This window comes from Balaenoptera borealis (assembly GCF_965194805.1).
Source record: "Balaenoptera borealis genome assembly, chromosome: 2".
Taxonomy (NCBI): Eukaryota; Metazoa; Chordata; class Mammalia; order Artiodactyla; family Balaenopteridae; genus Balaenoptera; species Balaenoptera borealis.
In genome coordinates, this window is record NC_138867.1 from 167,427,837 (window position 1) to 167,453,832 (window position 25,996).

The 25,996-nt window shown below is 45.6% G+C and overlaps 2 protein-coding genes, 1 long non-coding RNA gene and 1 pseudogene across 6 annotated transcripts in view; 2 read left to right on the forward strand and 2 right to left on the reverse strand.

The window, feature by feature from the left end:
* Positions 1 to 764, reverse strand: part of CANX (calnexin) — a 32,621-nt gene extending 31,857 nt beyond the window's left edge. For 2 of the 3 annotated variants that reach the window (XR_014241215.1, XM_082379317.1), the window contains exon 1: positions 586 to 764. The gene's annotated coding sequence lies outside the window, so the exon portion shown is untranslated. The remainder of the gene's footprint in view (positions 1 to 585) is intronic. The other variant, XM_082379318.1, reaches the window with a different exon arrangement.
* Positions 765 to 985: 221 nt separating this feature from the next.
* Positions 986 to 5,603, forward strand: LOC309623035. Its single transcript, XR_014241239.1, has 3 exons — positions 986 to 1,410; positions 3,362 to 3,548; positions 5,062 to 5,603. It is a non-coding gene; the product is annotated as an uncharacterized lncRNA (long non-coding RNA).
* On the reverse strand, positions 1,421 to 9,503 carry LOC309623011 (large ribosomal subunit protein uL30 pseudogene; annotated as a pseudogene). Its single transcript, XR_014249948.1, has 2 exons — positions 9,487 to 9,503; positions 1,421 to 3,779 (listed from the first exon to the last, which is right to left on the reverse strand). The product of XR_014249948.1 is annotated as a large ribosomal subunit protein uL30 pseudogene (transcript).
* A 6,597-nt stretch (positions 9,504 to 16,100) lies between these two features.
* On the forward strand, positions 16,101 to 25,996 carry CBY3 (chibby family member 3). The gene has a single exon (XM_082379586.1). The coding sequence runs from the start codon at positions 16,227 to 16,229 to the stop codon at positions 16,650 to 16,652; it is 426 nt and encodes a 141-aa protein (XP_082235712.1). The 5' UTR covers positions 16,101 to 16,226; the 3' UTR covers positions 16,653 to 25,996.

The window sequence follows — 25,996 nt, forward strand, 5'->3', positions numbered from 1 at the left end:
CCCGAATAGATGTAAATGCTGGGACTGAAATTTTTCAACCACTGCGTGTTCTAGCACATTCTCCATACTCGTCAGGCTACCAGAGTCCAGTCTTCACTTTGTGGTTTTAATTTTCAAATACTGAAGCTGTAATGCTAATCCTAAACATTCTCTCTCGGCCCACTATCACCCTTCCCCATTACTAGGGATACCGACTAGGCCCAGTCCTATTCCAGACCTTTACCCGGTTACACCAGAACACCTCGCAGCTTCACAAGCAGCCAACAACAGGTTTAAGAAAGTCCTAGAAGCAAAGCCAGAAGGAGTAGTTAGCTTTCCCAGAGGTCAAGAGAGGCTCTAGGGCACCTGCCACGCCTCCCGACCCCGCCGGCGCGGCTTGGGCCTGGCTCCCCAACTCAGGCGGCCCAGGTTCGGGCCTCGCCCCTCACGGCCCGAGCGTCCGCCTGGGCCTGAGCTCTTGAAACCCAGCCGGACCCCTCGGCCCCGGCCACGCCCGGCTCCTCGGGCCCTCGGCCGCGGCGCCGCGTACCCAGGCCCCCAGGGGTCCTCACAGGCCCGAGAACATGAGCAGGCCTCCCGTCTCACCTCGAGCCTCAGGGGGACCGCCGGCGGCACCCGCGCCTCCTCCCGCCCGCACACCTGGCCCCGCGCTGCAGTAAAGACAGCGGCTGAGGCAGCACAACCGTCACGTGCTGCAAAACCAAGAGGCCTTGACTGCCGCGACCGCCGCGCGAGCGAGCCTCACTGCACGAAGCCCGGCCCTGCGTCCGCCCCTCGCTCCTGAGTAGCTGCGGCCAGCGCTAAATCCCGCCCCCCCGCGCAAGCTCCGGGATTCGGTTGGTCGATGAGACCATCGCTCTCTGCACTTTCCCATACGCCCCCTAGGGCTATTCTTCGTGGAGTGTGGGGATTGGCTGGGAGTAAGGCAGGAAGTGGCCGTTGGTTGGGCGGGAGGGAAGGGGTCGGGCTGCGGCAGAATGGAGTACCGCCCGGGGCGCGCGCCCTGAGGCGGGGCCGGCCGGGCCGGCGTTCCCGCGCCTTGTTGCCCTCGTTCCTTACTGGGCCCGCTGCCCTGCGTTGCATCCTGGTCGCTGTGGTTCCGACCCCTCCTGGGCCTGGACCCGGGTCTCGGGGTCTGGTATCCCGTTTCCTTCTCTGGAGGGGCAAATGATAGCTGGCAAGAAGGGGTGGGAAGTCCGGTGAGATATCGGGAAGGGCCTGGTCCCCAATGCAGCGAGTGCGCGGCGCTGACGGAACCCGTCACGGCTCCGTAAGTCTGGCCTGAGGTCGACTGCACCACGCTGTGTAACCAGGCGCCACCGTTCCTGCAGAGTCACTGCTCTGGGCCCAGCAGCCTGAGGCCACCCTGTTACCCAACATCAAATACAGTCCAGAACACTACCCTCCAAGGTTATTTCAACTTTCAATTTGTCATGTTTCCTTAAGTAACATTAGACATAGAGGGCACAAAAATACACTGACAACAGGATTGAAAGAAAAGGATGGTGCAATGGAAAAATTTCAAACACACCACAATTTTTGTAACTCACTTTTAGCACATCTTCAGTTTTCAGTATACTGAGAACCTCAGAAAATGGAAGTGGTTTATGGTTTTTCTAGACCTTTATAGGTCCTGGTCTCTGTCTTCCATTTGTTTGGATACCCAAAGACTGAATGCTAGGCTGGGAAAAACTAGAATCAGTAGGTGTATCAACTACCCCAGGAGCCAGCTTTATTCCCTCCTGCCATCTGGAAGGGAAAATGAAAAGTCAAGAGTTTGGTGTTTGCATGAGTTTCGTATTCTCCAACTCTCATCCCCCAAATTTGTGTTAAGAGCATTTGCTTCCTTTTTACGTGGGGAAGTGGATGTTCGAGGCAAAATGATGTTCTGGATGTCCCAGGTTCCAAACAATGAGCTTAAAATGTAGTTACAGGAACTGTATGTGAGCAAAAGAGCTACTGCAGCAAAGGTAACTGCTAAAAGATGGTGGTACTAAAGAGAATTTAATGGGATTTTGAGTTGGGAAGAACTGCTTTCATCTAGAATGGACTGGGAAATAGGTAAGACTTGAGCTGGGCCTGGTAGGATATGCAGGATTTCTATAGGTGGAGACTTGGAGAAAGGTTTCTTTGGATGAGGGAATGGCATACGCAAAGGCAGGAAAATGGGTATTGTGTTTGGGGACACCATGTACGAGAGTATTTTGGCTGGAGAAAGGTGTTCAAGAAAGTAACAGGAGATCGGTCAGCTCCAGAGTTGGGTTAGGACCTAGCCAAGGAGTCTGTAGGGAGATAGTTTAAATTCTAGGTTTGGGTTATGATTTAGATATTTAGAGAAGCTTTTTTTTTTTTTTTTGGCTGCACCATGTGGTATGCAGGATCCTAGTTCCCTAATCAGGGATCAAACCCGGCCTGGCAGTGAAAAAGCCAAGTCCTAACCACTGGACCACCAGGGAATTCCCTAGGGAAGCATTATTTTAATATTATTCCAGGGCGCAGTGGATAAGAATCCGCCTGCCAATGCAGGGGACACAGGTTTGATCCCTGGTCCGGGAAGATCCCATATGCTGAGGAGCAACTAAGCCTGCGCACCACAACTACTGAAGCCCGCGTGCCTACAGCCCGTGCTCTGCAACAAGAGAAGCCACCGCGTGGAGAAGCCTGCACGCCGCCACTATGAGGCTGGTTAGGAAGCCACTTCTTGAAGTTGATTAAAGGGCAGAATTAGGGAATGACAGGGTGTATAGAAACAAAAGCATTAAATGCTGATGCTGAAGAATGCTTCACTGGATTCAGGAGGCTAGGGAAAGAGAAGAACCAAAGGCAACAATGAGAGTATGAGCCTGAGTGACTGGTGGTAAAGTATAGAGCCCCTTAAAAAAAAGGGAATTCAGGTTTAGCTGATCCTGGGAATCCTGGGTCTGGGCCCAAGACAGAGCAGGACTGTAGGACTTGTCCTGCCAAGAATCTTGCTAGGGGTTTTTCTGCTAAAGCATAATGTTCTTAAGAAGAAGTTGAGGACAAATCCCTGCAGAATGAGTTTTTGTTTTTTTAATAGTCTGAAATCAGTCACTGTTTATTAACTGACCAGATTACAAAAATAATCATGGTAGACACACCTCAGTTCATCCATCTAATAAGCCTGTTAGATCTGCTGATCTGGGCCCTCCTGGAGAAGATAATTTGAAGGGCCACAGGAAGCTGTATTTTCCAACAGTATGGATCTCATGAATAAGATCCTCCATGTAGATGATGCCATATTTACCAAGGGATGGAGCAAAGTGTTATCTGTCAGGGCAATTCTCTTCTTGTTGATTTTGCCATAACAATAATTGTAGATGCATTCATTTTCTGACTTCAGGTTCAGGTACTCCCATGAAATATGTGGTTCCACAATCCTCAAGTGTTAACTGAAGCCTTGCTGAACTTAACAAAGGTGCCGTTGATGATCCAGCGAAAACGAAGAAGCTGTAACACCTTTCAGATCTCTGGGCTCACACCATTGATACCTGTGATCCTGATGAGGAATGCCCATTTGGGTCCAGCAGGTACACCAAACTTGCCGCTTTTCTTGTCAGCCTTGCCATCTGAATCTCAGTTCTATCTGCCTATATTCCTTGTGACAGTGATTAGCTTTTTCATAGATAAGCTTCTTCCTTGCCTTTTGAAGCATCTTTTGGGCAAACTTCTTTCTCAGGTACTCGATCTCAGGCTCTGTAAAATCCCTCCACTTGTTTCTTAAGGCTTTTCCTTCTCTTCTACACCCACCATGGTTCCAGCTGGAAAAAGGCATAAGATCTTTTCTTGATAATGCAAAAGGTACTTTGAGGTATTGGAGTATTTCTTTAAAAGAAATAATCATTTTATAATTCTTAGATGTCGAATGTGTGGGAGATTGAGTTGAATGTATTTTGACCTTATAATCTACAAGATGATTTTCAAAATAAATTATTTATATTCATTTAAAAATGCACATATGGAGGCTTCCCTGGTGGCACAGTGGTTGAGAGTCTGCCTGCCAATGCAGGGGACATGGGTTCGAGCCCTGGTCTGGGAAGATCCCACATGCCGCGGAGCAAATGGGCCCGTGAGCCACAACTACTGAGCCTGCGCGTCTGGAGCCTGTGCTCCGCAACAAGAGAGGCCGCGACAGTGAGAGGCCCGCGCACCGCGATGAAGAGTGGCCCCCGCTTGCCGCAACTAGAGAAAGCCCTCGCACAGAAACGAAGACCCAACACACCCCAAAATTTAATAAATAAATAAATTTATTTTTTTAAAAAATGCACATATGGGGACTTCCCTGGTGGTCCAGTGAGTAAGACTCTGCGCTCCCAATGCAGGGGGCCTGGGTTCGATCCCTGGCCGGGGAACTAGATCCCGCATGCATGCATGCCACAACTAAGAGTTTGTGTGCTGCAACTAAGAGTTCAAATGCTGCAACTAAGAAGCCCGCATGCCACAACTAAAGATCCTGCATGCTGCAACTAAGACCCAGAGCAACCAAAATGAATACATTTTTTTAAAAACTTAAAAAAAAATAAAAATAAAATAAAAATGCACATATGCTTTGGGCCAGCAATTCTACTCCTGGGAATATATCTGTATCTATATCTAGGTTTGATAGAATATTCACATGATGTACTTGTGTTTAAAAATATACACAATGATGTGCATTGCAGCATTGTTTGTAGTATCCAAATCCTAGAAACAACCTAACCACCATCATAGAGAACTGGTTAAATAAAATATAGCTCATCCATATAATGGTTCTGCATTGGAAAGCATTCAGTGAACATCTATGTGTATAGATATGATTGCCAAGATTTAGTGTTATGTGAAAAAGCACTGAGAAAAGTATGTTTCCTTTCATGTTGCAAAGGGAGCTATATTCTCATGGATATAAGCTTGGACAAACAAGCTTTCTGGAAAGATGCATGAGAAACTGCTAAGAGTGGTTGATGCCCAAGAGGTGGCTAAGACTTTGGAAATGGAAAGGAGATATTTTTATAATGTGTATGTTATTTTTTCAATAAGTAATCAAATTTCTGCTTTTGTGCTTAGATTTTCAAAAAAGATAGAATATATATTAAAAACCCACCATAGGGCTTCCCTGGTGGCGCAGTGGTTAAGAATCCGCCTGCCAATGCAGGGGACACGGGTTCGAGCCCTGGTCTAGGAAGATCCCACATGCCACAGAGCAACTAAGCCCGTGCACCACAACTACTGAGCCTGTGCTCTAGAGCCTGCGAGCCACAACTACTGAGCCTGTGAGCCTAGAACCCATTCTCCGCAACAAGAGAGGCCACCGCAGTGAGAAGCCTGAGCACCGCAACGAAGAGTAGCCCCCACTCACTGCGACTAGAGAAAGCCCGTGCGCAGCAATGAAGACCCGACACAGCCAAAAATAAATAAATAAAATAAATTTTTAAAAAAATAGTAATCTTTTGATGTTCCAACTACCTGGTTTTTGTTGCAAAACCCCCTGTATATCTTGACTCCTACCTTACCTCTTTGGAGCAGTCCCTCCGAGCTATCTGAGAGGCTATCCCCTGGGCTTAAGTCCTCAGCAAGTCCACCAAATAAAACATAATTCTCAACTTTTAGGTTGTGCAATTTTTATTTTTCAGTCAACAGACTGCTCTTCAGCCACTGTCGCTGGACCTCCTTGTACCTCCTCCTGGGTTCAGATCTCCTGTTTCCTCAACTCCTAGACCCCACATTCTAAAAATTCAACTTTATTGTACAGTTCACTGATTTTGGTAATGTACAGCACATACCATGTAACCACTACATAATGAAGATATAGAACATTTCCATTACCCCATAAGTTTCCTCTGAAGTTCTTTCTTTTCCCCCTACACCAAATATGTGTTCTCTTCTGACACCACTTCTGTCAGTTCAATTCAATTTTGACACTAACTACCCAGTTAGTCTCAGACACCACAGGTTTAGAGGCTAAGACTGCCCCCACATCAGATGCCCAGCTGCAAATGACGTGCACAGGTTACCCACATGTCTGCTTGACCAGCTACAAATTTGGGGGTTCCCAAGACCCCCCCACTTCAGGTTCAGTAATTCAAGAGAATAACTCACAGAACTCAGGAAAGTGCTTTACTTGCTATCACAGGTTTACTAAAAAAGCTACAACTCAGGAACAAATGGAAAAATGCATAGGGCAAGGTATGGGTGTGTATGTGTGTGAATGTGCAGAGCTTCTATACCCTCTCTGGGCATGCAACCTCCCAGCACCTGCATGTGTTGACCAAGCTGCAAGCTCTCTGAACACCATTATTTAGGGGGTTTTATGGAGGTTCCATTAGTAGGCATGATTGATAAATCGTTGACCATTGGTGATTGTACTCAATCTCCAGTCCCTCTCCCCTTCCTAAAGGTCAGAAGTGGAGCTGAAAATCCTACTCCTCTAAATCACTTGGTTTGGTTTCTCTAGCACCCTTATCCTGAATTGATCAAGGGGCCCAGCAATAATCACCTGATTAGCATAAACTCAGGTGTTGTTGGAAGGGGACATCATCATAATGATATGAATGATGATAGGATATTTATAATGATATGAATAACAAAAGGCACTCATCACTCAGGAAATGCCAAGGGTTTTAGAAGCTCTGTGCCAGGAACCCAGAATAAAGACCAAATGTATTTTTTATTATACTACAGTTTCCTCATATCCATTCCCATTCCCTCCCCACCACCAGCAACAGGCAAAAAATTGATCTGCTTTCTGTTACTATAGAAAAGACTGGTCATTTCTAGAGCTTAATGTAAATGTAATTATATAGTATATAGTGTTTTGTATCTGGCTTATTTAACTCATATTGTTTTGAGATCCTCATCTGTGTTGTAAAATGTATCAGTAATTTGTTGCTTTTAATTGCTGAGTAGTAGTCTATTGTACAAGTATGCCACAGTTTGTTTATCCATTAACCAGGTAATAAGACAACTGGGCTGTTCCCAATTTTTGGCTATATGATATAAAACTTCTATGGACATGGTGTACCACTCTTTGTATAGACATATATTTTATTTTTCCCTTAAAACCCAACATTTTCACTTTTTCTTGGTTTACTACCTCAATTAATAGTTACATCTATCCCAAGAAAGACTGTGTAGTAATTTTTTTTGAAATCTTGCACATCTAAAAGTGTCTTTATTCTACCCTCACATAGTTTTTTTAACTCTATTGAAATATAATTTACATACTATAAAGTTTTCCCACTGTAAGTAAATGATTCGTTGATTTTTAGTATATTTATAGAATTGTGCAACCATTACCACAATCCAGTTTTAGAATAACTCCACCACCGGACTTCCCTGGTGGCGCAGTGGTTAAGAATCCGCCTGCCAATGCAGGGGACATGGGTTGGAGCCCTGGTCCGGGAAGATCCCACATGCCGCGGAGCAACTAAGCCCATGGGCCACAACTACTGAGCCTGTACTCTAGAGCCCGTGAGCCACAACTACTGAGCCCGTGTGCCACAACTACTGAAGCCCATGCGCCTAGAGCCCGTGCTCCACAACAAGAGAAGCCACTACAATGAGAAGCCCGTGCACGGCAACGAAAAGTAGCCCCCGCTTGCCATAACTAGAGAAAGCCTGCGCGCAGCAATGAATACCCTATGCAGCCAAATTAATTAATTATTATTATTTTTTTTAAAAAAGAATAACTCCACCACCAAAAAGTTCCTTTGTGCCTATTTGTAGTCAACTCCCAACCAACCCAAGGCAACCATAGAACTGCTTTCTCCCGCTCTTGATCTCCCTTTTCTAGCCATTTCACATAAATGGAATCATTATCTGACTTCTTTCACTGAGTGTAATGTTTTTGCACTTCATTCATGTTGTAGCATGTATCAAGAATTGATTCTTTTTCCATTATTGAATAATATTACATTGCATAGATATACATTTTGTTTATCCATGGCCACGCCGTGCAGCTTCCAGGGACTGAACCCAGGCCAGGGCAGTGAAAGAGCCGAATCCTAACTACTGGACCATCAGGGAACTCCCTGTATACAAGTCTTCATATGGACATGTTTCCATTTGAGTAGTACATAGGAATAGAATTGCTGACTTGTATGCTAAGTTTATGTTTAACTGTTTGACACTACTAAATTGTTTTACAAATTGGCTGCTGATTTTACATTTCCCATGTAGGAGGATTTCAGTTTCTCCACATCTTCGCCAGTAGCCATTTTAGTAGATATAGAGTAGTATCTCACTGTGGTTTGCTTCAGATTCAGTGAGCCCCCTCTGGCAGTGAAGCTGTTGGTTTGTGCAGCCTCCCCATTTCTGGGACAGCTAGCTTGCTGACCAAGCTGGGGGAATGTTAGCAGCCTCAGACGAGAATGCCACAGACTCTCACTGTTCTAACCAGAGTTCAGAAGTTTTTCATGGATAAATGCTTCTCAATTTTTCATTTACTTTTGGTCAATTTCCAGAGCCCTAAATCTTTAAAAAAATCTTTTTTTCCAGTTTCATAATTGTTTTCTGGGGAGAAAATTTGCTGACTACTTCTGGTTGAAGATTTTTTTTCTCTGTATGTTTTCTCTATTTCCCGTCCGCTGTTTTCTGTTTGCTTGCCTTGGTCTCTATGTTTTACATTGCAAGGGTTTTTCTGTTTTGTTTTGTTTTTGTTGTTTTTGTTTTTTGCCTTGTCTGTACATTGGAATTACCTGGAAAGCTTTTAAAATCCTAGTGCCCAAGCTGTACCCCCAGAACATTACATCAGAATCTCTGGGGGAGGGCCCAGCCATCTGAGAATCAAAATAATTAAATGAACTATAAACCACTGAAAAAGATAACTGTAAACAAATTTAAAAAAGGAAAAGAAAAATAGAATAAGTCTATACCTGTAAAGAAAAAACTTACACTCCTCCTGTGTTTCTTTTTTTTAATAAATTTATTTATTTTTTATTTATTTATTTTTGGCTGCATTGGGTCTTTGTTGCTGTGCGTGGGCTTTTCTTTAGTTGCAGCGAGTGGGGGCTACTCTTGGTTGCGGTGCGCAGGCTTCTCATTGTGGTGGCTTCTCTTGTTGCAGAGCACGGGCTCTAGGCACGTGGGTTTCAGTAGTTGTGGCTCGCAGGCTCTAGAGCACAGGCTCAGTAGTTGTGGTGCACGGGCTTAGTTGCTCTGCGGCATGTGGGCTCTTCCCGGACCAGGGCTCGAACCTGTGTTCCCTGTATTGACATGTGGATTCTTAACCACTGCACCACCAGGGAAGTCCCCCTCCTGTGTTCCTTCTTTACTGTCACACTACTACCACATTCACATCACCTCCTACACCAGATGTGTGGGAGTTTTCCCCATGCCAAGCAATTCTGTGACACCAGCTGGGTGTCCTACAACTTGATTCTGACACTAGCTACCTGGAGATAGCTAGTGTCAGATCCCACAGGTTAAGGGCTTAGATCTGTAAGACTGACCCCACTTCAGATGCTAATCGCAAGAATTGGATCCTCAGCTTACCCGCAATTTCTGTCCGACTTGGCTATAAATCAGAGGTTTCCATGACTTCCTCCCCCTTGGCTTCGATTATTTGCTAGAACAGCTCACAGAATTCAGAGAAACACTTACATGTATCAGTTTACTAAAGGATATGATAAAGGATACTGATGAGCAGCGAGATGAAGAGATACACAAGGCGAGGTCCGGGAGGGTCCCAAGCACAAACTTCTGTCCCCGTGGAGCTGGATGTGTCACTCTCCCAGTACATGGCTGTGTTCACCGATCTGGAAACTTTCTGAACCCAATACTTAGGGGATTTTTATGGAAGCAGGATCAATCATTAACTCCATTTCCAACCCCTCTCGCCTTTGGAGAATGGGGGAGGGGAGGAGGGGCTGAAAGTCCCAAGTGTCCAATCATGGCTCTGTCTTTCTGGTGAACAGCTCCTATCCAGGAGCCCACCATGAGTCACTTCATTAGACCAAAAGACACTGCTATAACTCAGGAAATTCTGAGGGATTTAGAAACTGTCAGGAACAGGGGTCAAAGACCAAATATTAGAACAAAAGATGTGCCTAGTGCTCTTAACACCTAGGAAATTACAAGGGTTTTAGGAACTCTGTGCCAGGAACTGGGGGTGGAGATATATATATATATAATTTTTTTTTCTCTATTATCTCACCATACCAGCAGAGGAGAAAGAAGATCTCTTGCTTAGAGTAGAATGCTGAGGGCCGACTGATAAGTATAAAGTGAGTGCTAGTGTTGGAAAAGCATAATTTGGCAATCATAAAGATTGGATCAGGCAAGAGTCACCAGTGGATGCTAACTTTAGGGGGAATTTTGAGGAACAGGACATTTAAATGGTCTTTAAAGTGTCTGCCCACAGTAGGGAAGGTTCCTTTGCAACACTTAAATGCAATACCTATCCCTAGATGGGATCCTGTACTAGAGGGAAAAAATGCTATAAAGGACATTCTTAGTAAACTGACAAAACTGAAATATGGATGGTTGTATTATATCAACGTAAATTCATAAGGTTGATAACTGTACTGTGGTTACGTAAGAGAATACACATTGAAGTATTTAGGGCAAAGGACTATGATGTATGTAAAAGGTTCAGAAATGATCAAGGAAATAGGGTAAAATGTTGAGTGTAGGGGAATCTAGATAAAGGGTATACTGGTGTTCCTTGAACAATTTTTATTAAAAAAAAATTATTTTTCCTTGCACAATTTTTAAATTTACAACTTAAAAAAAAAAAAAAAAGCCAGGGGAGTTCCCTGGTGGTCTAGTAGTTAGGATTCGGCACTTTCACTGCTGTGGCCAGGGTTCAATCCCTGGTCGGGGAACTGAACTGAGATCCTGCAAGCCACGCAGCGAGCGTGGCAAAAAAAAAAAAAAAAAGGTCAGGCTCTCACAATTCAAGACAATTGTTCAGAGTTGTTCAGATCCTATAGAGCCTATTTTGGAAGTTAGAAGCCCCCAAATAATTCTGTTTTCTGCAGAAAGCCTCAGATTTTCATTTAAATGATAAAAGGTACCTGTATAAAAAGGAATATTCAGGACAACTATATATGGGCTAATCAAAATATTAACCCACCACACATTCTTGTTTAAATGTCTATAAACATAAGCCTACCATACATTCATTTATTTACAGCTGTTATACAAATATAAAACCACAATAGATTTATAAATTACCTATAAAGCATTTAAATTAACATTTCAATAGGACAACAAAAAATGTTTTTCTGCTGAAAATAAGTGCTATTTGACCTGTGATCTGCTCCCAGTGCCCTGAGGCAGATGTTTCCAAATTCAGCTGGCGCACACTCTGTACTGTGCCATGATGTACATTCTAAGTCCACTTTTCACTCTTCAGAAGACTTTGAAATCTTCCATTCTCAGGGGAACTCAGTGCTCTCATGCCTGTCTGCGTACCTTCCCCTCTGGTTAGCCACCACCACTCAAACCCAGGTGCAGACTCTTAGGTTCCAGGGCGCTTCCTGGTGGTTTATCTAGAGCAGATAGAACATCATCAACACTTTTTTTCAGTTATTTTTTAAAACAAAATTTAAACATTTTCTATAGAGTATTGCAGATTCCAAAGAACATGCATATAACTAACTTTAAGGCAAAATGGCTTGGGAGCAGCATGGGTATGAGAAGAAGTAACAGCAACCCTTAGACCACCACTGTGGTCACCCCTCATGCTGCATCCCACCCCTGCTGAAACCACCAAGCCCAAGAGGAAGGCTGAAGGAGAAGCTAAAGAAGAAAAAGCCCAAGGGAAGGATGAACCACATAGGGGATGGGCATCCTTTCATGCATCCTAAAAAGGCACCGTGCAGAAAATGGAAGTACCGGGTGAAGCGTGTGCATTTTGTATAACTATGTTCTTCTTGTGTTCCGTACTACTTGAATTACTGTTTTTTATCAGGTCTTATACAAATGCAAATATTTGGCTTTTTTAAAAAACTATATTAGCACAGAGAACCCCTCACTGTTTCAGGGAAGGGTAAATATCACTAACAGATTATCTTAGAAGCGGGATTGAAATGGTCATGAGGGTAAACAAGATTTTGCTTCCTTGGTTTTGGAACTATTCCTCTTGGTTGCCAAGAGAAGAGATCCACTGACATTTACAGCCACTATGGCTGTGAAGAAATGAAAATTCTTTTTTAAGTCCTCTCTCCTTTCCTCTGTGCCATCAGAATGAGCTTTATGTCCTTAAACTCAGACCTTTTGGGACCGGGCACTCCTTTCCTCACAGGCTCCAAATCTGGTCTTTTCAGTGACATTTAAATGGAGTCCCTCAAAGGAGCCAGGAACCATTGTTATTGACTGTGCATTTTAAAATTCTACAGTTTTCGGGACTTCCCTGGCAGTCCAGTGGTTGGGACTCCGTGCTTCCACTTCAGGGGTCGTGGGTTTGATCACTGTTAGGGGAACTGGGATCCCGCATGCTGCACCGTGCAACAAAAAAAAAAACAAACTACAGTTTTCATCAAATTTCCTCAAAATCAAGGTCTGTTTGTGAAAGGAGTTAACATGTTAAGTGGGAATTATTCCTCCTCTAAACTTTTCCTTTTCAAATCATCAAAAAAGACTTCCTTGGTTTTTGTAGTTTTTCCTCTTTTGTAGACCATGGAAATAGGGAAACCGAAAGTTGCTGAATACCATTCCTGATGATCACTCAGGACCTTCCTGAAATGTCATGAGTGTTAATGAAAAGTAGCTTTAATAACACAGACACAATTGGGGGGGGGTGGTGGAAGAGGGAGTGAGGGAGAGAAGGCGAATGTGTGATTGGCTGCGTTAAAATATTCCTGGGCTCTGATTCCATGTCCATTAGACAACCTTCTGAGGGCTGATTCAAGCTTATCCTGATGATAAGAGAGAGCTTTGAACAGTGAGCATAAAGGTTTATTTGCGGAAACTGACATTCTAATTCTAAAATTAGGATAGAAATTCAATTACATGGAATTGAAATTATATGAAAATTCCAAGGACCTAGAAAACCAAAGCACTCTTAAAAAAATTGTTTGAAGATTTACATTACCAGATAAAGACTTACTGTAAGCTACAATAATTAAGAAAATATGGTATTGGTACAAGAATAAAAAGAACAATAAAGAGAATAGAGAGCCCAGAAACAGTCATACATACACAGTCACATGATGAACAATAAAGACACAACCGCAAATAGTGAGGAAAGGCTAGTCTTTATAAATGGTGCTGGGTCAACTTGACATCCATATGAAAAGAACACTATCAACAAAAATTGACTCAAAATGGAACACAAAATGTAAAGCTAAAATGGTGAAACTTTTAGTTTGGCAAAGCGTTCTTTAATATGGCATGAAAAGCATGACCTTTTGAGGGTCAAAGTAAAAATTGATATATTGGACTTTATTAAAAACTTCTGCTTTAATAGGCAAGCCATAGACCGGGAAAAAAATATTTGCAAAACATATCTGACAAAGGACTTTTATCTAGCATTAAAAACTTACACTCAACAAGACAAACAATCCAGTTTAAAAAAAAAAAAGGTCAAAAGACAAGAACTTCAGCAACAAGGGTAACAAATAAGCACATGAAAAGACACTCAACATTATTAGCCAACAGAGAAATGAAATCAAAATCACAATTTAGACACACCCACTAGAATAACTAAAATTTTTTTTAATAAACTTATTTTTTTATTGGCTGCATTGGGTCTTCGTTGCTGTGCGCGGGCTTTCTCTAATTGCAGGAAGTGGGGGCTACTCTTCGTTGCGGTGTGCGCAGTCTTCTCGTTGCGGTGGCTTCGTTTGTTGCAGAGCATGGGCTCTAGGCGCGCGGGCTCAGCAGCACAGGCTCAGTAGTTGTGGCGCACGGGCTTAGTCGCTCTGCAGGATGTGGTATGTTCCTGGACCAGGGATTGAACCCGTGCCCCCTGCATTGGCAGGCGGATTCTCAACCACTGTGCCACCAGGGAAGCCCCATTTCCTTTCATTTTTATTATCTATTCTCTTCCTCCCTCTTTTATGCTGTTGACATCCTACAAATCCCTTTACTGGGGGTGCACCCACCCCATAGGTGCCTTAAGTGTTGGCTGACAACTCACAGATGCCCCTGACAATGACTGACTGAAATGAAGGCTGGGTGGGGGAGAAGAAGGGCACAAAAGATTGGCTCCCTCGCAGTAAGGAGACTTAACTCTGTGGCATAATTTCTACAGTTCCCCGTGGGATCTGGCTAGAGCTAGTCTCCACTTGAGGCCACATTCCTGCTTAGCTTTAGCTCTTTTCCCTGCCCTGTCCTGCTTCCCTTACTCCCTTCTCCCGAGAACACTTCCCCAGTAAATCCCTCAAAAATTCTCATCTGAGGCTCTGCTTCTAGGAAACCTGACCCATGACACCCTTGGTAAGCTTCATGAGGGACTATTTTGTTCAATCCCCTAGAACAAATTCCTATCTTAGGCTCTGCTTATGACCTTCTCCCCCCTAAGAATGATAGCTTGGTGATGGAAGATCTTCGTCACGTTGGAAGAACAGTGTCTGGAACACAGAAGGCACTCAATAAGTGTGCTGAATGAATACAGGGGAGAGCCCAGGGGTCTGTTTTATAGCTTAGCTGATCTGGCCTAGAGGCATTGTGAGTCATAGCCAGTAGACAGCAACTGAGTGGTTCAAAGATGGGGCCAGGCCTGGGAGCAGCAGCTTGGCACCTCCAACACATCCTCCAGGTGAGGTACAACATGTGAGGATTATCGGGGAAGGATCCTCTGGAAAGATGCAACCTCAAGGGTGGGCCAGGTTCTAGCCTTGGGCTTCCAAGAGACATGTCCCTGAGCCAGATCTAGGGGATAGTACTGCCCAGCTATGTGTGAGGAGTATTTGTGTGTTTTGAATTAATGAAGGCATGACAGAGGGAACCCTGCCCCAGGGTTCCTTCTCTTTTCACTCTCCATAGAGAGAAGAATTCAAAAGAAAGCATACAGTCTTCTTTCTCACACAACAGAATCAGCACGTACAGGAATGGGGGGAGAGGGAGTACGAGACATGTCTGTTATCTGGACTTTAGCTTCCTTGAGCATGTAGTCTGCTTGGAATAAAAGTCACGTCCAGTCTGCGCAACCCCTGTTGGCTCAAGCCCTAAGCATAGGTCCTAGCCCATGGCACATGCCCCTACTGGACTGACTACACCAGACTGTGATCTACACGCACACAACTGGTTCCCAGCTGGACCAGGAGCATCTTGAGGGAAGGCATAGGCTGTGCTGGGACCCTCCACCCAGACCAGGGCCTGGCACAAAGCAGGTGCCAGTCAGTTCAAGGTTGTAAAATAACTGAATGACGAGGGCAGTAATGCTGTTGGGTATGCTAGACATCCACCAGATACTTTTCAGAATGTAGATCCAGCCCTGGCTTTGCAATGCTTCAGTAGCGCCCTCTAACCCACAGAAGGAAGTCTAAACTTTTAAGCCTGCCTGTACAGCACCCTCATATAGTGCCCTGGTCCCCCTTTCCAGCTTCCTCTTCTGCTATTTCCAGCTCAGTACCCTACACCAATCCTACCCCAAGCTCTTCCTCACATGTGCAACATTCGAGCCTTGCCTAGCTCTTCACTCTGCCTAGAGGCTCTCCCTTATCCACCCCCAATCTACCTGTCAAATTCCTGTGCGTCTTTTAAGTACCTACTTGTCTCTGCTATCATTCCTTCCTCCCTTAAGGGCCTATTAACCCCTTCCAGCAGCCACCCAGCACTCAGAGAGCAAGGTTCTGGTCCTTCACCTGCCTATCTATCCCCAAAGCCTGACAGAGTAGTCTTTAGGGAAGGGGGTTTCGGGGAGACTGCTGCTAGTGCGAGTGTGCAGGGATGGACTCCCCAGTGGCCAGCAGCTGGTTAACCCTGAGCGCCAGCTGCGGGCCTGAGCCCTGCCCACCAGGCCTCGCGGTTTGAGGAGGCAGCTCGTCCAAGCAGGTTGCTCACCCAGATTCTTGCTCCCCAGCAGTGCCCCTGGCTCGCCTTTATCATTCTGGACATCGAGGCTTGCGAGGCAAGGGAGCAGCCTGGGTCGCCCGCGTCCTCGAGGCTCTGCTCCGGGTATCCGTGCGCCCAACGAGGCCCGCCCGGCCCTTGCCCTGGAGGCCTTCGGGTGCCCGGCCTCGGGCCACGCGAGCCGCCTGTGGGAGCAGCTCCGGCAGTTCTGGGCCCACCATTTCTCGCGGCGCTTCTCGCCGCGGCGCCCTCCGCTGCGCCGCATCTCCTCCATGTCCACCTTCTACCTGCTGGACCACCAGACGCGCCAGGCAGAGCTAGGCCTCAGCTACGGCACGCCGCGCACGCGTCTCAGCGACGAGGCCTTCGTGTTCCGCGGCGGCCGGTGGACCGCGGAGGGCCAGCCGGTGCGGTCGCGGCCGCAGCTGCCCTCGCCGACCACCTCGGGCTGGAAGGCGCAGGTGCAGCGGATCAAGAGCCAGGTGCTGCTGGAGGAGAACAACTACCTGAAGCTGCAGCAGGAACTGCTCATGGACATGCTGACGGAGACCACAGCGCGCATGCACCTGTTGGAAAAGAAGATAGACCACGAGGCAAGCACTGCCGCTGCGGCGCGCGCCTGGCAGAGGAAGATGCGCAAGCGCGAAGGCGCGGGCGGCGTGCTCCTGATCGAGCCGCGGGCTCCAGAGTCGCGGTGACGCAATAAAACCCGTGCGGCGCATGCGCACCTCGCTCCTCACCTGAGGCTCTGGCGCGTTCCTGTGGCCCCTCGAGGGCCCGGCCAGGACTGGGCTCCGGGCGCGCAGCGGCTCGCTGCGCGCCTTCAGGGACCATCACTCCGGGCCTGGTGTGGAGGGGAGACTCAGCCAGCAGCCCGTCTCGGGAGGGTGCGATAGGGCGGTGGAGGAAGATGTTTGCAGCCCGTTGGGAACGCGGAGTAGGAGCCAGGCTTGCAACAGTGCAGCAGGGGGCGGGGATGGCAGGCGATGAGAGGTAGTGGCAGCAATGGCTCTCTTGGCCCAAGGGACGGAGGGCAAAGTCCGGGAGACAGGGAAACCTGGGCCCAGGGATGGAGGGTGCGGTTGGGCGGGCGGGGTCGGTGACCTTACAGTTGGCCTTTCCCTCCCTGAGGCGCTCCCGGGACGGGTTTCAGCCTGAGTCCAGGATAAAAGTGTATTTTACGACCTGGAAACTGTTTCCCGAAAGAATCTCTCGAAACTTTGAGCTCTGCCTCCCCCTCCTGGCTGTGTGGCTTTTGGCGAGTCGCTTCTTCGTTACGGGTTTCCTTTTCCTCTCTCTAGAATTATGGGTCGGGGATACAAACAAGCACTGTCCAGAGCTAATCCAGCGCACAGATAGGATTTGCTCGACCCACTTTATTTTACAGTTTTGCATGAGTTGCCAACATTTAAGAATTTGGAGATTTCACATTAAAAATCCAGATTTCCCGTCTTCTCCTGAAAACCCGGAAGACTCAGCCATGCTGGACCTTGGTTTTGCCCAGCAGCAGTTGCCTGAATTGTGGCTGTCAGCTCCTGCTCAGCTTCACTCCTTTCCTCCTATAGGTGTCTGATTTTGGACCTCCTTCTATATCCGTTCTAGATCGATGTTCTCTCCTGGGGCATGGGGAGCCCTGTGCCCAAGGTATCATATAAAGTGCTTTTGGTGAGGGTGTTGTGAGTGATGTGGCTGCATAACAAAGGTGATGACACTGGTCCTTGCAATCTGCAACCTTTCCTTGGAATGTAGACAGGCCCTTTCAGCACCCAGTGAAACTTAAGTCCGGTAGGATTCCAACACATTTTCCTAGAGCCATGTGAAAACTTTGAGAGAAGTGGGTGTCCTTCTTCAGCCTAACTTGCTTTCAGGAGAAAGACTAGGGATTACTAAACCACTACTTTGTATAAAAATGTTGCCTAATTAAATCAGCAAAACAACACAAAACATGTCATTAGACACTATGCTTAAAAAACATTTCTTTTGAGCAGTGCTCTTTTGTATTTTAATAATTCTATATTTATATTAACATGGATTAAAATATTTTTAAATAGTTGTAAAATATAATTTCCTTTTAGAATAACTTAGAAAATAAAAAATATACAGAAAAGGAAATGAGAAGGGAATCAAAACAATACCTAGAAAAAAACACAAAATAAGGCACTGATGGAGAAATTATACTAAGTGAAAGAAGCCAGATGCAAAGGACCACATATTGTATGATTTTGTTTATATAAAATATCCAGAATAGACAAATCCACAGCTGGGGGATGTGGGGAGGAAGGAGTGACTACTTAACAGGAGCAGGGTTTCCTTTTGGTTTGATGAAAAATGTTTTGGAGCTGTAGTGGTAATGGTTGTACAACATTGTGAATGTTCTAAAAGCCACTGAATTGTACACTTTAAAAGAGTGAGTTTTATGTGAATTTTACCACAATAAAAAAAGATTTTTTTTTAAGGAGGAAAGTGCTTTACATTAAAACATGAGATAAAAACTATGTGGTATGGGGAAATAGCAAAAATCATAAAGGTGATCCAAGAGTGCCTAAAGTTCAGGGAATATTGCTTTGGCCAGAGCACTTGCAAACAAATAGTTTATTTTCTAGAACAGAGAAAAGTATCTGCCCTGCCAGATCAGCAGCAGATGGGGAACCCCATGTTTAGGGACAGGTATCCAAGTGGATAAAGGACCCAGATCAAATGGGGCAGAATGATATTTTAAGATATCTGACTTTGTTCTTTCTGCTCTGGAATTTCACCCCCTGACTGAGGCAGCAAGCTCATTGCTCCTGGGGTGGGGGTGGGGCTGTGTGTGTGTGACAGAGCAGAAAGTAGGAACAAAGAACTCTTTGTGGCTTTCATCTTCTACAGCTCAGAACCCTCTGGGGAACAGAGCTTTGAAAAAATATTTTTTGGGCTTGAGGAGGGAGGTCAAAAAGGCTGTAGATTTGTCTACAGCAAGAGGAAAGATGAAGAGAAATGGAAGTAGAGATCCTGGTAGGTCTTCCATCTTGGAAAAAAGTCCTTTCTTGACCCTACATTACTTTCCAGCTACTGCCCCATTTCTCTGCTTCCCTGTATAACTAAACTCCAAAAAGTTGCTTATATTCACTGTCTTCAATTCCTCCCCTCCCTCTTTGCTCTTAGTTCCCCTCAACTTTGGATTTCTCACCTCCGAGTCTCCCCAGCCTGCTCTTGTCAAGGATGAAATTGACTCCAGTGTTAAGTCCTTTGGCTAATTCTCCATCCTCATCTTGGCCCATCAGCAGCATTTCATGCAGTTGACGCCTCCTCATCTTCACTTGTCTTCTAGGACACTACACTCTTCTGATTTCTCTCCTACCTCACAGTTGCTCCTTCTCAGTGTCTTGCTGATTTTACTTCCTTCAGGTGTCTACTTAAATGTCACCTTTTCAGTGAAGTTTTCCCTAATGACTTTATTTAAAAGAGCATGCATTCTCTCCACACCCAACCAAACGAGCACAACTTATTCTCCTTTCCTGCTTTGTTATCTAGCATCTGTCACCATTTGACATGCTATGTATTTTGTCAGTCTCCCTCCACCCCCTCCGCCCCAACTAGAGTGTAAGTTCCATAGGGTTTTTTTTTTTTTTTTTCCTGTATCTTAGTTAGAAAAGTGCTTAACACTTACTAGGCTCTCTCTAGATATTTCTAGAATGAACAGAGGTCTATAAGAGACAGGCACCTGAATCCCAGGAGCAGATGGTGTTTGGCCTTTGGTATTGTCATAGGTATCTAATCCTCTAGGAGGCAGGGAAGGTGTACCAGATGCTTTTGGAACTTTTGGTTGCATCTGATAAGTCCACCTCTGATTTTTGCCGCAACTATGGTGGATGGCTCTGCGTATACTGTCAGTGCCTCATTTCAAGTGTCTACTGTGGGTTTCTCTGCCTTTCTGCTTCAGGGCTTTCTCCTAAGCCTCAGGAGCTCTCTCAACCCACAGACATAGCCTGGGAGTGCAGGAGAGTTAATGCCTTCTGGGGCAACCTCCAGTAGAGGACAGAAACCAAAACACACTTTGTTGAATTTTCCTTCTACCATTTTCCTCACTCCCCCTCTCTCAGTTCGTGGAATCATCTACCAGATAAACTGCACCCAAGTTCTAAGCTCAGGCTCTGCTTTTATGGGGATTCAAGCTAAGGCAGTTAGTAGGAAGTAGCACTAGAAGGCAGGCCATAGGGAAAGGAATCTAGAACTAGATCACCCCCCCATTCAGAAGGCAACAAAGACCTCTCACCACTGTTGGTGAGAAGGATGGTAGTAACCCCTAGTGTCCTGAAGCATAAGACTCTTACCTTTGGTGGATTGGAATGAGATAGAAATTGAAGGGAAAGTTTGGCTTATGTAGTAGCTTTGGCACTTGAAAGATATGGAGGCAGCTGTAATTACAAGGATTATGGAGGTGGTTAACTTTTCTAAACTGTCTTAGAAGCTTTGAAGAAAGAATGAAAGGCTCTTCTTAGCCCACTCAACTCAGGGCATGATGTGAAAGCTGGAAAGTCTCCCAGGGCAACATGTAAAGAACTGCTCACTTCTGTGGCCAGGAAGCAGAGTGTGCTGAAAATAAGGCTCAACATTTAATCAAGGGCAGTAGAGCTGCAGAGAAGACCCGTGCATCCTCAACAATTTTCCTGTACTAAAGTCAAGTGTTTTAAGGGGAAGGAATGGGACCTCAAGGCCTGGCATGGGGATGTTTGGGTGGATATACCTAAGAACCTTGAGCCCCCAGAGCCCCTGAACCCTTCTGGCCAGCAGCAGCTGCTCCTTCCCTTGATAGAGAAGAACAGCTTTATTTTTCCTGGAGACAATGCAACGATCTCACCTGAGGTAGATGTCATAAAATGATGCTAATCCTTCTGAAGCTCCACCTCTCATTGCCTCTAGACCAATAACTAGGATCGAGTCTCAGCATAGCCCAAGCAGTGAAGCACAGTCCCTACTCTAGAAGGAAATAGCTTGATCGTCCAAAAGGCTGCAGGACATGTCTAACCGCAGGACCTCTGGGGGAACAGATGTGGGGGTGGATCTAGAGGGTGGGGGGGTCGGTATATAAGACTGGGTAGGAAGTTGATTGCAATGGAACATTTCCCATGACTCAAGACTAGAGTTCTGCCAAGAACACCCGGAGCTTCTCCTAATGTGCTACCAGATGACTCTGGAAAATTGGACACGATGGTGGCCTGAGGTCAATGAGGCGGAGACGCCAGAATTGCCTTGGCTGAGTTTAAAGAAGGGTCTGAAGGCTACAGGGAAGTGGGAATGTTAGAATGGGTTTATTACATGAGACCAGAAGATTCACCATTTGACTCTGTTCTCTGGGAGCTGCCCAGAGGACGCTCCTTTGGCTAAAGCAGTAGGGAATATGACAGTGAGGGGGGGCATTGCATCATGGAGAAGGTGCTGATGGCTGTCCCCGGTAGGCCAGGGTTGACAGCAGGAGATGCTGCCATGGAACTGGGCTCCCTAGTGTCACTGGGGATAATGGGATTCGGGAATGGCACTTAACCATTCTGGATGGTGACATTTACAGATCAGAAGCCAGGAGGGCATTCTTATCGTTACTTTGCAGCAAGAGTGGAATGGCAACTTGGGGGGCCTCGCTTCTCAGAGACCTGTGGTAATGATGGTAATAGGCCACAGTGTTCTTAGGGGCAAAATAAATGGGCAGCCAATGGAGGCAGAGAATAAGTGATAGAAAGTGTTGGGGGAACAAGGATGAGAGACATGCCAGCAAAGACAGTCTTGCTATTAAAATGCCTTACTTAGTATTAGGTCAGTATTTAGATACATCCTAGGAAAGGTAGGTGAGGAATGCTCCAAATAGACTGAAGTTAAGTTTCCACCACTGCAGCAGAGTGGCAGGTTTGACATACAAATTGAGTTATTGAAAAGCAGTTAAAAACCATGTTTCTTGAACACCCAAGAACGTGGAGCAACATCTGTACCAGCCACAAATACCAACAAGGAGACAAGGCAGTGTGAGATGCTGATGTATGGCCTGCAGAGAAATGAATGTGACAGTGACTAACCAAATTCAGACCTTTTGTGGATGTCTTAGTTCAGGCTGCTGTAACAAAACATCATAGACTGGAGGACTTATAAACAACGGAATTAGTTCCTCACAGTTTTAGAGGGTGGAAATCTTAGGTCAGGGTGTCAGCATGGTCAAGTCAGGGCCCTCCTGCCGATGGCTAACTTCTTGTGTCCTCACATGGCAGAGAGCAGAGGTGGGAAGCCAGCTCTCTTGTGACTCTTATAAAGGCACTAATCCCATCGTGAGGGCTCCAAGTCATGATCTCATCTAATCCTAATCATCTCCCAAGGCCCCACCTTCTAATACCATCACATTGCAGGGTAGGGTTTTGACATATGTTATGGACACATTCAGTCCATAACAGGAGGCAAATCCCAGAACTGGAATCAGGCTCAGCAGGCAGCAGGGATGAGACCAGGACCTCTACCTGCAGCCACAGTGCTCTGCACTTAACTCACCCGACCAGTCCAGGTGATAAATGGCAGCTGGGACAGTAACCTGGGCCAGTAAAAATGGTCAGTGGTTTCGCTTTTGCAAGATGAAGAGAGTTATGGGGATGGATGGTGGTGATGATTGTACAACAATGTGAATGTGTTTAATACCACTAAACAGTACACTGAAAAATGATTAAGATAGTAAATTTTATGTCATGTGTATTTTACCATAATAAAAAAAAAAAAGAAAAAAATGGTTAGTGGTGACTGTGTAGAGATTGGGGTCTAGAATAGAATATTAGCCAGAGGAGCATAAGAAGCAGCACAGCTCTTAAGAGGAAAAGCAGACTGTATCTGAAAAACAATATGTGTCCACAAAACAACCTGCAACTCCCAGGACAGAAGTGCTTTCGAAAATACATGTAGGATAAAAGGGGAGAGGAACAGGATGTGACTGCCAAGCGGGTGTAGACAATGGTCATGTGTCCAGGAGAGCCAATGCATTGGCCTTGCATTGGTTAGGTTGGGGCTGTGCCCTCCTGCCTTTTGTAGGGGACCCAGCTGTCTGGTGGTAGCTGATGTGGGGTGTCTCCCAGAAAATCACCTGCTTCCCCTGTGTCTGGCCAGGAGGAAAGTGTTCACAGCCTCGCCCCATTTCTCTACTTTTCCTGTCCCTATCTAGCTTAGCTCTGAACAGCTTCCTCTTGTCACTTACCATTGCTCCTGCCTCACCCGCCAGTTCCAACACATGTGTGTCTCCTCCCTCGTACTCCTGGGGCCACTCCTACCAGGACCAACCTCCTCACCTGGTCAGTCTGGGAGGCTGTCTGTGCATGGCCTTGCCCGCCTTTGATTCTCAGACGTGTCTAGCACAGGGGCCAGATCACTCAGAAGCCTGTGCCCATGGTGTTCATGTGCATCTGCACACGTGTGGGATGGGATTACCACAGAAGTCCGTGGCGACCAGAGAGGATGGGCAAGGACCAAAGGTCCACAGAGCCTGCTTGGTCACCAGGAAGAGTGCTGACAGGGAGGAAGGGGGCCTTGCCTGGGATCCTGGGAGCAGGAGTGGCCTAGGACTGGGACCAGCACCAGCTGCCTCTGGAGCACAGTTCAGGAGCTTTGGCTCCTGCCCCCCTTGGGAGCCAACGCCAGTGGTGTGTCTGCTGCTTTCTGTCCTCTCCTAATATACTGCACCTACAAAAGTTTAATAAAACTGTAGTATCAATATCTTCAAATACTCAGTCTGTTTTAACTGGTCTATGTCCAACCTAGCTCTAATCAGCCAGAGCTGACATGAAGTAAGGGAAGCAGGGTCATGGGGCGTCTGTGCATTCAACAGGGGCTGGGGATGGGTTTGGACTCTTGAGATCCATGTCCTGGGGTCATACCAGCGGTCCCACAGCTCTCCAGAGAGAAAGCACAAGGCCAGTCAATGGCTTGGGGTGCGGCCTGTGTGTAGCCTAAGAAGTGAAAGGCAGGTGGGAGAGTGGAGCCTAACCCTCGAGCCGTGAGCAGACCTATAAAGAGACTTAAGAGATATATCAGCTAGTTACAATGCATGGACATTATTTGGCTCCTGATTTTCAAGCAAACTACAGACAAAACAACAACAGGACTTTCCTGGTGGTGTAGTGGTTAAGAATCCGCCTGCCAATGCAGGGGACACGGGTTAGAGCCCTGGTCCAGGAAGATCCCACATGCCGCGGGACAACTAAGCCCGTGAGCCACAACTACTGAAGCCCACGTGCCTAAAAGCCTGTGCTCCGAGACAAGAGAAACCACTGCAATGAGAAGCCCGCACACCGCAACGAAGAGTAGCCCCCGCTCGCCGCAACTTAGAGAAAGCCCGTGCGCAGCAACGAAGGCCCAACGCAGCCAAAAATAAATAAAATAAATAAATAAATTTAAAAAAAAGAAAGAAATTTCTAATTAGATAGATGTCCTCCCAAAACTTACAACATCCATTGTTTTTAAATTTTTAAGTACTGTTTATTATCTCATCCATTTTTTGTAAACAATTAATTGCACATATTTAAAGTGTATAATTGGATGAGTTTTGACTTACGTATATACCCATGAAACCAACAACACAATCAAGTAATGAACATATTCATCACCCCCAAAAGTTCCTTGTGTTCCTTAGTAATTCTTCCCTCCTACCCCTGCCCCAGGACAACACTGATCTACTTTTTGTCATTATAGATTAGTTTTCATTTTTTTAGAAATTTCTGCAAATGGAATTATTCAGTATGTACTAAAAAACAAAAACAAAAACAAAACCCTAGTTTCTTTTGCTCTGCATTATTATTTTGAGATTCATCTATGTTGTTGTATTCATCATTTCCATTGTATGGAAACACCACAATTTGTTTATCTACTCACCTTTTGGTAGAAATTTGGGTTGTTCCTAGTTTTTGGCTATTATAAATAAAGCTGCTATGAACATTTGTGTACAAGCCTTTGTGTGGACGTGTGTTTTCATTTCTCTTGGATATGCTAATTCTGTGTTTACATTTTTGAGGAAGTCAGGCTATTTTCCAAAGCAGTCATTTTACATTCCCACCAGTAGTGTATGAGCTCCAATTTCTCCACATTCTCATCAATACTTGTTATTTTCTGTGTTTTTTTTTATACCCACCCTAGTGGAAGAAATCTCAAAAATTACCATCCATACCCCTCTCACGCTATGCTTACTAAGACTGCAGAGAAATCAATTCAACTAACTCTATATTGATTAAATTTAAAAAAAAAAATTGTGGGGGCTTCCCTGGTGGTGCAGTGGTTGAGAATCTGCCTGCCAATGCAGGGGACACGGGTTCGAGCCCTGGTCTGGGAAGATCCCACATGCCGCGGAGCAACTAAGCCTGTGAGCCACAGCTACTGAGCCTGCGCGTCTGGAGCCTGTGCTCCACAACGAGAGAGGCCGCGATAGTGAGAGGCCCGCGCACTGCGATGAAGAGTGGCCCCCGCTTGCCGCAACTAGAGAAAGCCCTCGCACAGAAATGAAAACCCAACACAGCCAAATATATAAATAAATAAATAAATAAATAAATAAATAAATAAATAAATAAACTTCTTAAAAAAAAAAAAATTGTGCACACATTTACGTGTTTCCAGAGAAAAAACCATGAAGCAAGGTGTGTACAGATGTGTCTAGCTTCACCCCTGTGCCTTCTACCCTGATCATTCCTCCCCACCTAGGTAAATGTTTATATTAAATTTTTAAATTTAAATTGTTTCTATTGAAAAATATAAAGCTCATATATTTGCATTTCCTCCCTTTCTTGGTTACTGCAGCATACAGTAAAACCTGTAAACCCTTTTGCATGGTCAGGCCACTCAAGATGGCTGTTCTCTTGCTCTCTGTACACTCCCTCCTCGACCAGTCCCTGCTTCGCATGCATCCTACTCACGTGACTATCCAAACCGCTTAATCATAGGGCTTCATTAGTAACTGCCTAGTGCTTGCCCCTTGCCCCATCCACTGGTTTTCCTGGTAACTGATGAGCCAACCTAACGTCAACTCCCCCTTATAAATGGTATCCTCCTTCCC